General features: G+C 40.8%; 1 protein-coding gene across 2 annotated transcripts in view; it reads right to left on the bottom strand.

Moving 5' to 3' along the window:
* The window catches only part of NSF (N-ethylmaleimide sensitive factor, vesicle fusing ATPase), a 166,121-nt gene extending 153,387 nt beyond the window's left edge, over positions 1–12,734 (bottom strand). For both annotated transcript variants that reach the window (XM_012497652.2, XM_003270706.3), the window contains exon 1: positions 12,624–12,734. In XM_012497652.2, the coding sequence (XP_012353106.1) occupies positions 12,624–12,635 (12 nt within the window). In that variant the 5' untranslated portion in view covers positions 12,636–12,734. The remainder of the gene's footprint in view (positions 1–12,623) is intronic.
* Between the last annotated feature and the right edge of the window lie 1,958 nt (positions 12,735–14,692).

Here is a 14,692-nt window from a genome sequence, read left to right as displayed (position 1 = left end):
TTACTAGTTCTCACTTATTATGATGTATAGCCCCTTGGGGTACCATCTTACCAGGAGAGGTGGGATGTTCTACCAGAAAACTACCAACTTTTATCTTCTGTTCTCTGAGCTTCTTGAGGCACAAGCACAAGTTAACTAGGTTTTCCAAGTAATGTCATTTGCAAATAATGTCCTCAAGGCAGGAGTACTTGGCTTATACCTCTGGGTTTTCACCTTCACATAGTTTTTGGCCTGATTATTCCTTACTTTTCAGCAAGCTATCTCCATGCACATAAGGTTTTTACTTAAAAAATATTTCATCTGCCAGGCACAGTCACTCACACCTGTAATCCCAGCACTTCGAGAGGCCCAGGTGGAAGAAGTGCTTGAACCCAGCAGTTCGAGACCAGTCTGTGCAACATGGCAAGACCCCATCTCCACAAAAAATAAAAAAATTTGCTGGACATGGTGGTGTGCACCCGTGGCCCTAACTACTCAGGAGGCTGAGATGGGAGGATCGCTTGAGCCCAACAGGTCAAGGTTGCAGTCAGCCTTGTTCACACTACTGTACTCTGGCCTGTGTGACAGAGCAAGACTCTGTCCTTCCTCCAAAAAAAAATTATCTAGAATTTTAAACTGTTTATTTGGGAAGGTCTGTCAGGGTACCTAATTCACCATACTGCAGCAAAATAGCTATGCTTTCTTAAAAGTTTGAAAATTGGATATAGATAAAGGTATTAATGGGAAGAAGACGATAACCTTGAAACCTACCAATAACAAGGTTGGGTACACATTTGGAAAGAAATCTGGAAAAAAATCTTCAACAATTTATAAGGAACTAAATTGGAGAGCTCAAAATACTAAGTGAATGCTTCTCAACTTTAACATACATCAGAATCACCTGGAGAATTTATTGAACGAGAATGCTAAGCCCTACCCCAGGGTTTCCAAATTAGTCAACCTGAAGTGGGAACTGAGAATTTGCTTTTCTAACAAGTTCTCAGATAATGCTAATTTGCTGGTCTGCAGAACCCACTATCAGAATCACTGTACTAAGAGAAATAAACTTCATAAAAACAGGAACACTGACAGGTTCATTTCATTATCTTCTACAAAAGAAGTGAAGAAATGTGTGGAAATGAGATTTCAATAACACTCTTGGTCCATCTCATCATTTAACTTATAATTAAGTTAATTTGATGACTGATAAGTAGATTTACTGAAAGGCTATGTATACAAAACAGTTATCAGACTCAATATCTGCAGGTGAAGAAAAAGGACTGGAGTGCAGCAGCTGTTTAAAGCTAGATCTATCATACTAATGATTTAAATAATAGAATAAACAACATTATTTAGAGTATTCAATAACTTGGCAGAGAATATCAAAATTCAAACTACAGACATTGTCAGAAGTGATAATTTACTAAGATGTTCAGAAACAAATGTCTTGTTCAATCATTCAAGAATCATAATACCCCCACACCAGGCTCTATTCTCAGCAATGGGAACTGTCTGCTATCATCTCACAAAATTGTATCAGTATTATTCTCTAGGAGACAAACAGGATAATTAAATTTAAAAAATTGACACAGATGTTCATTGGAAGACTCAGAATTAGTGAAAATTGCTAGTTTCATTGCTTGTCAAACCAACTACAAAAATGTTTATCAGCACATAACACTAAAAACACTTTACAATTTTTTTAAAAACCCACCAATGCAGACCTTAAAGTCTTTATCATGTGGTGATTTTAAAAAGAAATGAATCTTGCATTTCAAAAATGACTAACTTATTTCTTACCTGAAATTAATAATTTTCCCATTTCCTCCTCCACCAAAGATCTATATGGCTAGTACAAATCCATCAGCACTTTAGCATTTCTTTCTGAATTTAGCAAAAGACCAAAATACCCTGCATTACTCATAAACAGCTGATGCTAATTCATTTGGTTTCAAATCTATAGAGCACAAGTTGTGAGAAATTAACACTTTCAGCTTAAAGTCAAAGAAAAGATCAGGTTCCTAAAGTTATTGAGCTGAATTTTATTGAAGTGCTCTTTGTGTCTGCTCTTATAAAATACAACAGGAAAAATGTAGGTCAAAAATCAGTAGCGGTAGGTTAAAACTGTCTTTAAAACAAACAAACAAACAAAAAAACAGTCTCGCTCTGTTGCCCAGGCTGGAGTGCAGTGGCACGATCTCAACTCACTGCAACCTCCACCTCTTGGGTTCAAGCTGATTCTCATGCCACAGCCTCCCAAGTAGCTGGGATTATAGGCGTGTGCCACCACGCCCGCTAATTTTTGGTAGAGATGGGGTTTCGCCATGTTGTCCAGGCTGGCCTTGAACTCCTGGCTTCAAGTGATCTGCCCACCTCAGCCTCCTAAAGTGCTGGGATTACAGGTGTGAGCCACCATGCCATGCCAAAGTGTCTTTCTTTTTTTTTTTTTTTTTAAAGAAGTGGGGATTAAGTTGTTCCCACAATTCATATGGAAAAGAGCCAAGAAATGCCAAATTAAGAAAGGTAATGAATGGGTGCCCTATGAAATAACAATAATTTTAAAGCTACAGCAATTAAAACAGTGTTATTGATGCACATATGGACAAAAAGAATTATGAAACAGAATAGAGTCGACACTCAGACCCACACATATATGGGAACTGGATATAATACAGAGAACTGCAAATCAGTAAAGGAAAAAAATGGACTCAATAAATTATATTGAGACAACTGGTTATACATATGGAAAAGATAAAATTAGTTCATAATTCACACCAAACACAAAAATAAATTCCTGATCAATCACCAAAATGTGCAAGGCAAAATTTTAAAACTTTTATAAGAAAATGACTTCAGGGTGGGGAAAGATTTCCTGAAAAACACATAAATACACAAATCACCAAGGTAAAAAAAAAATGGGTAATTATAACTACAAAATTTAAATCCAACACTCTATAAACAACACGAAAAGACCATCACTGTCTGAGAGAAGCTATTTACAAGGATTAGAATCCAAAGCCTACCCTACCCCCAAAAAAACGAAAAATTCTACAAATCAATTAAAAAAATACAAAGCCCAACAGAAAAAATGAGCAAATATACAAAAGTAATTCACAGAAGGGGAAATCCCAATGATCAATATGAAAAATGCTTAATCTCACTAGTAATGAGGACAACATGCAAATTTAAACAATAGTTTTATACCTATTATATTGTAAAAGTTAAAATGTCAGCAATATTAAGTGTTGGAGAGGATATAAATAACAGGTACTCATATACTGCTAGTGAGAGTATAAACTGGCATAACTAGGTAAAGATGAGTATGACTTATCGCCCAGCAATTCCACCTCTGGACATACATGCTAACTCTTACACATATATGCATGGAGACATATACACTCATGTGTTGCTTAATGATGGGGATACATTCTGAGAAATGTGTCACTAGGTGATTTCATCATTATATGAATATTATAGAGCATACTTACACAAACCTATATGGTATAGCCTATTGCTCCTAGGCTACAAACCTGTAAAGCATGTTACAGCACCAAATGCTGTAAGCAACTGTAACATAATGGTAATTATGTATCTAAACATATGTAAATATAGAAAGGTAGAGTAAATATATGGTATTATAATCTTATGGGATCACCTTCCTATCTGCAGTCCATCACTAACCAAAATATCATTAATGTGGCAATGGCACTTGACTAAAATAATGTACATTCCGGGAAAAATAAAATTGGAACTGCCTAAATTGTCCTCTAATAAGAAAATAGATAACTGCGGTATATTCACAAAACAGAATACTACAGAGTAGCTGGGATTACAGGCATGCACCACCACGCCCAGCTAATTTTGTATTTTTAGTAGAGACGGGGTGTCTCCATGTCAGCCAGGCTGGTCTCGAACTCCCGACCTCAGGTGATCCACCAGCCTCAGCCTCCCAAAGTGCTGGGATTACAAGCGTGAGCCACCACGCCCGGCTGTAATGTTCTATTTTTAAAAAGATAAATATCTGAAGCAGATATCATCTGTTAACATTTCTTAAACCTCAGTGGTAATCACATGGACATATGTTATTCACTGTACTTTTTGTCATGCTTGAAATCTCTTAAAGTGTGCATGAATTATACTCATTCAAAAATACTTACGGCTTCCAGAAATGGTTACATCTACACAAGGAATATTTAGTTTTCACTATAAAAAAATAAGTTGGAAATTAGAAGTTTAAATCATTAGGAAACTGAAGTCAGTATAAGGTAGCTCTCAGAGCAATATTAAGGGTATCAGTACTAAAATATGAAAGAGTATCTCACTGAGAGATTTTCACTTAAAATACCACAGCCAGAGTATAGATGCTTTAAAAAGCATTACAGCAAGTGCTTAGTGTATTGCCCAACGCAGGTATTTGCAAGGGTTCGCTCTTCTGCCACTTCCAGAATTTTCAATGGTAAGATAATATACTTTACCTTATACTTTTGCACCTTAACTACTTGAAAAAAGAGTCATCCTATACATAAATTCCTCTGGGTTTCAGAAAGAAGCTATCTAATGATGCTTTAAAGAATTGTTTTGTTTCCTAAAATTCATTGCAATTGAAGATACTTTTAAAAATATCCACTAAAGCGATACACAAAACCAATAACTACTTCATGTAAGACTGCAGAAAGTTGATAGACTTTACACAAACTTTCATTTAGGAAATGGACTACCAAACACTTTATAGTATTTGTTTTGATTTGTAGTACTGCACATGAGCTATCCCCGATTTACAGCTTGAGTTCCAAGGTTTCATCTGAAAGTTTACTTGGTAATGATGTCATTCACCCACAAAATGTAATAAATGACTAGGTTTCTAAACAAAGGCTACAAAAGCTTCTGATATTGATACTGATACTGAATATTCTGGTCTGCCCTAGTCAAAACACTAGATTCGATAAATTTTACCTCTAACATCTTCCTATACCCCTTTCAACTCCTAAGCAAGTTCTCTCTCATTGGTTCCTATTTCACATTATCTTACTCCCATCTCTGCAAAACAGATGACCTCGACTAGGTTTAAGGACTTATGAAGAAAGAGATCCACTGGCTTTATTTGCATTAAAGTATGTATATTTTCAGAAAGGGACTGCTGAATCTCCAGTAAGTGAGATTTCTGGCAATTTTAAAAGATAAGCATACAAAACAGTTCAGGCACTGTGGAAAACTTTTCTTTTTTTCTTTTCCAGTAGTGGGAAGGTAGTGGTATCTTCTGATGACCTAGAAACTGTACACTGAATAACATCACACATTTTATTCTTCAGCCAATTTCCCAGATATACTATATACAGTGCCTCACTGGAAAAAACTTCAATTACATAGTGAATATAAATTCCACTTACAAGATGATGTCAGAATATCAAAAGTAGTAAGAATTCAAAATTAACTGTCCCCCACAAAAAGGAAATATAAAACCCATTAAGAGTATCGCAACAGCCGGGCTCAGTGCCTCACGCCTGTAATCCCAGCACTTTGGGAGGCCAAGGCACGCAAATCACTTGAGGTCAGGAGTTCAAGACCAGCCTGGCCAACATAGCAAAACCCTGCCTCTACTAAAAATAGAAAAATTAGCTAGGTATGGTAGCACAGGCCCGTAATCCCAGCTACTAGGGACGCTGAGGCAGGAGAATTGCTTGAACCCAGTGGGTGGAGGTTGCAGTGAGCCAAGATCATGCCACTGCACTACAGCCTGGGCCAAAGAACAAGACTCTGTCTCAAAAAAAAAAAAAAAAAGAGTATTGCAACAACAACAACAAAAACATTTGATAAAATTCAACATCCCTTCATGATTAAAAAAAAACTCTCAACAAATCAGGCATAGAAGGAATACATTTCAAAATAATAAAGTCTATATACAACAAACCCAGAGCTAACATCATACTGAACGAGGAGAGGTGAGATCTTTCTTCTAAAAGCTGGAATGAGGCAGGGATGTCCATTTTCACCACTCCTACTCACCACAGTACTGGAAATCCTAGCCAGAACAATCAGACAAGAGAAAGAAATGAAAGGCATCCAAACTGGACAAGAGAAAGTCAAACTGTCTCTTTGCTGATTATATATCTGTAGGTTTAGAAAACCTTCAAATCAGTAGCACTTCTATACACCAATAATGATCTAGCCAAGAAAGAAATTAAGAAGGCAATCCCATTTACAATAGCTATCAAAAACAAACAAAAACCTAGGAATACATTTAACTAAAGAGGTGAAAGATCTCTACAAGGAAAACTACAAAATGCCAATGAAAGAAAATAAATCAAAAAACATCCTATGCTTGTGGAAAGAATTAATATCATTAAAATGACCATATTGCCAAAGCAATCTACAGATTCAATGAAATCCCTATCAAAATACCAATGTCATTCATATGGGACCACAAAAGGAAAAAGAAAAAAGCCCAAACAACCAAACCAAACCTGAGCAAAAAGAACAAAGCTGCAGACATCACATTACCTGACTTCAAAATATATTATAAGGCTATAGTAACCAAAACAGCATGGTATTGGTATAAAAATAGACACGTAGACCAATGGAACAGAATAGAGAATCCAGAAATAAAACCACATAATTATAGACAAATGATCTTCAACAACACTGACAAGAACTCACACAAAGGAAAGGACACCGTCTTCAATAAATGATGCTGAGAAAATTGCACAACCTCATGCAGAAGTGTGAAACTGGACCCCCATCTCTCACCATACACAAAAATCAACTCAAAATGGATTGAAGATTTTAAGACCCAAAACTATAAAAATACTACAAGAAAGTCTAGGGAAAACACTCCTAGACATTGGTGTAAGCAAAGAATTTATGATTAAGACATCAAAAGCACAGGCAACATAAAACTAAACAAATGGGACTTAAGCAAACTAAAAAGCTTCTGCACAGCAAAAGAATAATCAACAGAATGAAGACACAACCTGTTGAATGGGAGAAAATATTTGCCAAGTATTCATCCAGCAGGGGACTGAGAGCCAGAATGTACAAGGAACTCAAACAACTCAAAAGGAAAATAACAAATAATCCCATTAAAAAACAAGATATACAATGGCCAATGGGTACATGAAAAAATATTCCACACCACTATCAGAGAAATGCAAATCAAAACCACAACGAGATATCATTTTACCCCAGTCAGAATGGCTATTATTAAAAAGACAAAAAATAACAGATGTTAGTAAGGATGCAGAGAAAAGGAAACTCTCACATAGACTGTCGGTGGGAATGTAAACTAGTACAACCACTAAGGAACACTGTATGGAGATTTCTCAAAGCTAAAAATAGAATTACCTTCCATTCAGCAATCCCACTATTGGGTATCTACACAAAGGAAAAGAAATCAATGTATCAAAGGGATAGCTGCACTTGCATGTTTATTGCAGTACTATCACAATAGCAAAAATATGGAACCAACCACCTACGTGTCCATCTACAGATGAATGGATAAAGAAGATGTCGTACATGTACACAATGGAATACTATTCAGCCATAAAAAGAATGAAATCATATCGTTTGCAGCAATGTGGATGGAACTGGAGGTCATTCTCTTAAGTGAAATAAGCCAGGCACAAAAAGACAAATATTACATGCTTTCACATATATGTAGGAGCTACAAAATTTGAACACATGGAGGGAGGGAGTGGAAAAATAGATGACAGAGACTGGGAAGGGTGAGTAAGGGAGAGAAAGGCTGAAGAGAAGTGGGTTAAAAGGTAAAAAGATCCAATGAGGTCAGTCGCGGTGGCTCATACCTGTAATCTCAGCACTTTGGGAGGCCGAGGCGGGCGGATCACCAGGTCAGGAGTCCGAGACCATCCTGACCAACGTGGTGAAACCCCATCTCTAATAAAAATACAAAAATTAGCTGGGCATGGTGGCACACGCCTGTAATCCTAGCTACTCAGGAGGCTGAGGCGGGAGAATCGCTTGAACCCGGGAGGCAGAGGTTGCAGTGAGCCAAGATAACACCACTGCACTCCAGCCTGGGTGATGGAGCAAGACTCTGTCTCTAAAAAAAAAAAAAAAAAAAAAAAAAGATCCAGTGATAGGAGGAATAAATTCAATGTTTGACAGCTGAGTAGATGACTATACTTAATATATTGGACTCATGTACCCTGACTTGATCACTACACATTATACACATGTAAAAAAAATTTCATGTACTCCATAAATATGCACAAATAAAAGTATTGCAACAAGGTGAACTATTTTTGCTAAACATCACTCAGTAGTTACTAGAAAATAAAGGCTATCAGAAGAAATGATAGACAATCAGATGGGCCAAAGTTTTCCAGATTTTCCAAAAGGTAGAAGATAGTTTCTGAACATTATTATGTCCAAAAAGTTCTAGGCAAGGTAAACTTAGTCTTCATTACACTCTTACAACTAAGTTGGTGAACTAGGTAACAGTACCAGGCTGATCTGAGTTCAAATCTTGACCCTGCTTCTTGCTGGCTATGTGAACTTGGCAAGTTACTAAATCTCTCTCTCTCTTTCTCTCTGCAAAAAACAAAGATAATACTACCTACTTCGCAGGTTGTTCTGTTGGGATTAAATGAGATACATCTCTATTTAAGCAACAGTGCCCAAGTGTATTAATGGGTATCAGTCTAGAGGCATGTCACTGGCAGCATGCTCAAGGGTTATTTCTGACCCTGTCTTATTCTATCCTTTACCAATAACTCAAACGTAGAAACAGAAGTCATGATTAAACCTACAGATCTAACCAAACTGGAAGAGACAGCTATTATGTTTCCTAACATGAAAGAACTAAGAATCCAGATTACCTCAACAAATAGCAGACATGCACTGACCTAAAAAAATGAATTATAAAAGGATAAGGTCTTGATTTAGGTTCAATAAAACTGCTCTAAACCTAGAATGGAGCTAGGGAGCTGATCCATTCTTCTCTGATCACTGTGTTCCACTCTGGGCACATTTTAGAAGAAAGGTTGACAAAACAGTAACATTAGGTTACTTCCAGAGGAAGGTAGCCTAAATGATTAAGCATTTGGAATATGAAATATGCTAGGAATTGGGGGATGTCTAACTTGCTAAATTGAAAATCTGAGGATATATGTAACCTGTATTCAAGTAAATGAGTAGCTTCAGTAGCTATCACATGGAAAAAGAATTGTGTTTAGTTCCCTATCGCTTGAAACAGCAGAAATAGTAACTACATATAAAAGTTACATAGAACTCCAGATAACAAAGACCTAACATAGCTGTATGACATTACAGGCAAGCTTTAGGGTAATATACCATCTATCACCAGAGTGTTCAGAGACTGATTCATTTTCAACAAAAATGTATTGAGTACCTAAGTCCCACAAGGTACACAAAGTGCAGCTGATAATGAGTAAATAACTTATATGTTCTCTGCTTTTCACTGAGGTGAGGTGGTAGAAGCAAGTAACACACACTCAAAGTAACAAAAAGATAAATCTCTAAGGACAGGAATACAGTTCTTCAAGAGTATATAACAAAGGATCCTGACTTATAATGTGGGGTCAGAGTAGGCCTCCCTTGAGTAGCTAAGTGATGTCTGAGTAGGAGGTAAATGGTTGGGGGAAAGAACGTTACAAAGAAACACCACTTGCAAAGACCTTGTGGTAAGAGAAACTACAGGGTCAAGGAATTGAAAGGCTCATTTACCATATAACCTGAGCACACAGAGTAAGAGAGTGAGTGGAAAGAAGCAGGAGCAGAACCACAAAGAGTCTTGAAGGCCTCATTAAGGATTTGGTTTTCTCCCAAAAGTAATGGGATGCTGTTGAGGAGGGGTTTAAGTAGTAATAGGCACGGGAAGGAACAATCAATATCAAGAATGAATTGGAGGTGGGCCATATGCTCTAAGAAGACTACTTGGGAGGCCGGGCACGAATCTCAGCACTTTGGGAGGCCAAGGCACGTGGATCACCTGAGGTCAGGAGTTCAAGACCAGCCTGGCCAACATGGTAAAACCCCGTCTCTACTAAAAATACAAAAATTAGCCAGGTGTGGTGGCGGGCGCCTGTAATCCCAGTTACTCAGGAGGCTGAGGCAGGAAAATGGCTTGAACCTGGGAGGTGGAAGTTGCAGTGAGCCGGGATCACGCCATTGCACTCCAGCCTGGGTAACAAGAGCAAAACTGTCTCAAACAAACAAACAAACAAAAAAATACTTGGAAGCTTCCTGCAGTAGTCCAGACCAGAAATGATGGTAGTTTGGGAAAAGGAGGTAAAAATGAAGATGTGGAAAGGTGGACAGACTGGAGATTTTTAGGTTAAAATGACAGAACCCATGTGACCAATCCAGCTAGTCCAGTGGGTGACTTGGAACTAGTCTAAAGCAACCATTCCCCCAAACCAGAGTCTTTGGCCGTAATTAAATACCTTTTTGGGGGTAGGAGCAGAACTCTGACAAATTTTACCGGGGGATAGGGCAGAGGACATGGATACGGCAGAGGAGAGATATAAAAGGTTACCCACCCTCTCCCTCCCTCAGATTCCCAGCCTATATAACTGGGTGGATGACGGTATCATTCAGTGAGATATTCCTATCTCACTGGATAGGTACAGATGGTCCCTGACTTACAATGGTTTGACTTAACATTTTCCAACTTTACAATAGTACAAAGGTGATAGGCATTCAGCAGAAACTGTACTTTGAAGACCTACACAACCATTCTGTTTTTCACTATCAGCACAGTAATAAATGACATAAGGTATTCAACATTTTATAATATAGGTTTGTTAGATGATTTTGCCCAACTGTAGGCTAATGTAAGTGTTCTGTGCATGTGTAAGGAAGGCACGCTAGGCTAAGCTATGATATTCGGTAGATCGGGTGTATTAAATGCATTTTCAACTTCTGATACTTTCAGCTTACAATGGGTTTATCGGAAGGTAGCCCCATCGTTAAGTCGAGGAGCATCTACACAAGTTAGGTGGGCTAAGATCCTGGGTTCGGAGTTGAAAAAGCTGAGTTTCAGGGGCCTTGATTTTAAATAAGCAGTTGGACATATTAACCTGAAACTTAAAGGGCAGGTCTGGACTGGGGGTAAAATATTAAGAATCACTGGCATATAGACAGTTGTAGCTATGGGCTTAGAAGAAATTGCCTGAGCGGAAAATTGAGAGTGAGAAGTAGGCCTTTGAGGAATACCAGCAATGAATAACAAAGTAGAGGAGGGTGAGTCCGCAAAAAGAGAGGTCTGAGTCAAACCAGGAGCGAGGCATTCCAGAACACATGTGAAGAGTGCTGTCCGTCAAGGAAGCCATGGTCAACAACGTCAAACGCTGCTGAGACATCAAATAATATAAGGATTGAAAAGTATCAATTAAGTTGAGGGACAGTTTTCAGTAGGATGATGGGGCAGAAATCAGACTGCAGTAGGTTGAGGGGTGAGTAGGTGGTAAGCAAATGGAAGACAATAAATATAGACAGCTCTATAAAATTTCCTGCTGTAAAGTGGGAAGGGAAAAGGTGATAGCTGTGGGGGTGGGGGAAGGGTTTAAGATAGAGAAGCTTGATTATGTTAAGAAGGAGCAGGTGAATATACAGATAGGGTCTGAAGTACTGGCAGAAGGACTAGCCTTAAAAGGAGAGGCCATGGGGAAAAGGAAGAGAAAGAAGCCAGACTAAATGACCTTTAAGATCCCTTCTGACTCTAGAATCTCATGACCTACAAGTCCCTTTAGATAGGGCATTTGCATATATGCATAAATCTATGCAAACTTATTCAAAAATTCTGATATAAATAGATCAATCACATCTTTCGCCCCCAATGACGCAGTTAATGTCCTCAGGTTTATGACCAGTATAATCTCTGGGCAGGACTCATCCCTTGAGAGCTTTTAGCTCAAGGCAGACTGCAATACAGCACTCAACCAGCTCGCTCTCTCTCCTCGCCAAACCCATCCTACCCAGCGATCCTAAAGGCTAAAGGAGGAAGTAAATTTAAAACCCTGAAACTACAGCATATCCTGCTGCATTCGAAGCGACTGTCATCCATAAAAACAAAACGTGACACCCCAAATCCATCCTCACTCCCAGCTAAAGCCAATTCCTGCCTGACCCGACAGTTGACAGGTACCCCAGATGGCCGGGCTTTAACACTAAAAGTCACTGGCACCCCCTCCTCCTTCCCAACGACCTTTAATTTGCGAAGAGCCAGACATGGGTTCCTGATGATCCTTCCTACACCCCTCGCCCCGAATGCAGCAAACGTGTTCCCGGCAGTTACTCCGGCGCCCCCTAATAAGCCCTCGCAAGGAGGTGCGGAAAGACCCCCAGAGCCCGTCAGAGGGGGCTTCGGCGACCGCGACCCTGCGGCTGTGTGGAGGACGAGGGAAAAAGCCCCAAGGGATGGGAAAGGAGGATGACGGAAGGCGCAGCAGACGCGGGTAACGAGGGGTCATCTCCCCTCGAGGGGGGTGGAGTTGTTGAGGAGGGCTAATCCCCTGCCACCGCTCCCCTGCTACCCTCAAGTCCCGCTCTGGCCTCGCGCCCCATTGCTGGGATTAACTCCCACTCCCCTGGGGCCGCCTGGACCCCGGAGTGCCCGCGAGCCCGGCGCCCCTGCCTCGAGCCTGGGCTCCCAGACCAGCACTCACCCGGCCCGCCATCTTCGCGGACACGTCCGGCTCGCCGGCTGCAGCTCTGCGCTCGGCAAAGCCCGCCTCCGCCGCGCGCGCCCCCGCCGCCCGCCCTCGCGCAGGCGTGCAACCGCCGTAAGGACGCGCGCGTCCCTGGCCGCGTCCCCGGCGTCCTCGCTCTACAGGGCGCGCGCGCGAGCTCGGCGGCCGCCAGGGGTGCGCGGGGGGTGCAGAGCGGCGGCGCCATTTTGGCTGGAGCTGCCGGGCTGCGACGGGTGACTCTGTTTCCAACGTGCGTGTCAGTCCGCCGGTGCCTCGAGGGCTGCACCTGCGAGTCTCATCCCCCCTCGGCCGTTCGCGCGGAATTTGTCTCAAGGGCCTTAATGCTTCGGATCACTTATCCCTTTGCCAGCTGCTGTTCGCCCTCGAATGTCCATTTTGCTATGTGCTTCCAGACTCTCTTAAACATGGTCTTGCCGGTGAGAGCGCCCGGCACGTTCCCTGGCTTCCCCCAAAAAACATCAGCTCCGAGGAGTTGGTTCTGAGTTCAAATTCTCCATGAATTTTCTCACTTTTCTTTGTAGGCGTACTTGTTTTCCTAGTTGCTGGAATTGTCATCGTTAGCAGTTTTATTTATGTGTAGCCTGGAAAACTCAGTATTTTCTTCAGATTTGAAAGTGAATTGTGTGGCCGGGCGCGGTGGCTCACGCTTGTAATCCCAGCACTTTGGGAGGCCGAGGCGGGCGGATCACGAGGTCAGGAGATCAACCCCGTCTCTACTAAAAATACAAAAAAATTTAGCCGGGCGTGGTGGCGGGCGCCTGTAGTCCCGGCTACTCGGAGAGGCTGAGGCAGGAGAATAGCGTGAACCCGGGAGGCAGAGCTTGCAGTGAGCGGAGATCGCGCCACTGCACTCCAGCCTGGGTGACAGAGCGAGACTCCGTCTCAAAAAAAAAAAAAAAAGAAAGTGAATTGTGATTATTTTTATACATTATTTTTTATTAAATATTTGTCTTTATTTAATAAAGGCAACTTGTATCTTCGCCAACCTTTTCATTCCCCAGCGTTGTTTCATTTTAGACAATATATATGGTAGAATCTGAATAAAATATGCCCTAAATTGAGCCTTGTTGAACCTCGATGTTTCCACCATACCATTTCTCCACTGGAATCTCAGAATATCTAACTGCAAGCACCCTGAGAGGAGAAATATTCTGCCGAATGGATTCCCTGATGCTTTTATTTACCCCACTCTCATATCTCTCTTCATATTTGCACAAGACAATAGGGAATGATAGGATTTGTTCGCTTTCATTTCTCACAATTAGAATAAATCGGGTTTTTTTTCCCCAACATGAGGAAAGAAGAGAAATAACTAGAAGAGCTGAGCATGCATAGTGATTTAAATTTGAGAACTAATAAAATCAGACAGTGACCTGAAGATGAACTAGGGACAGAAGAAAAAATTCATGCCAGCCGGGCGCGGTGGCTCATGCCTGTTATCCAAGCCCTTTGGGCGGATCACCTAAGGTCAGGAGTTCCAGACCAGCCTGGCCAATATGGTGAAACCCCATCTCTACTAAAAATACAAAAATTAGCTGGGCATGGTGGCGGGCGCCTGTAATCTCAGCTACTCAGGAGGCTGAGGTGGGAGAATCGCTTGAACCCCGGAGGCAGAGGTTGAAGTGAGCTGAGATTGAGAAGCTGGGCAACAGAGCGAGACTCCGTCTAAAAAAAAAAAAAATTCACGCCAATTTCATTAAGTCTCACACTGAACCTGAGGACCAGGGTGCTTCGTTGACCGAATCACATGTTAGCTAAATCATGGGTGGGTCGGAGAGGTTATCAGGAAAGATAGGAAACTAGTTGAGTTCTGATCTACTAACTTGCAGAAGCTACTAACTTACAAAAACAAATATTAGAATGGCTTGGGGAGTCCAAAGGGTTAGGTTCTTTTCTTTGTCCCTATCTGCCCATCACCTGTGTACCTTCATCTCTCTGAGCCCAGTTTCCTTATTTGTTTTTGTTTGTTTGTTTTTGAGACGCAGTCTTAACTCTGTCACTCAGGCTGGAGGAAAATGGCGTGA

The sequence above is a fragment of the Nomascus leucogenys genome, chromosome 19, assembly GCF_006542625.1.
Source record: "Nomascus leucogenys isolate Asia chromosome 19, Asia_NLE_v1, whole genome shotgun sequence".
Lineage (NCBI taxonomy): Eukaryota > Metazoa > Chordata > Mammalia > Primates > Hylobatidae > Nomascus > Nomascus leucogenys.
Note: the sequence above shows the minus strand (reverse complement) of the source record. Positions and strands in the feature narration are given on the sequence as shown.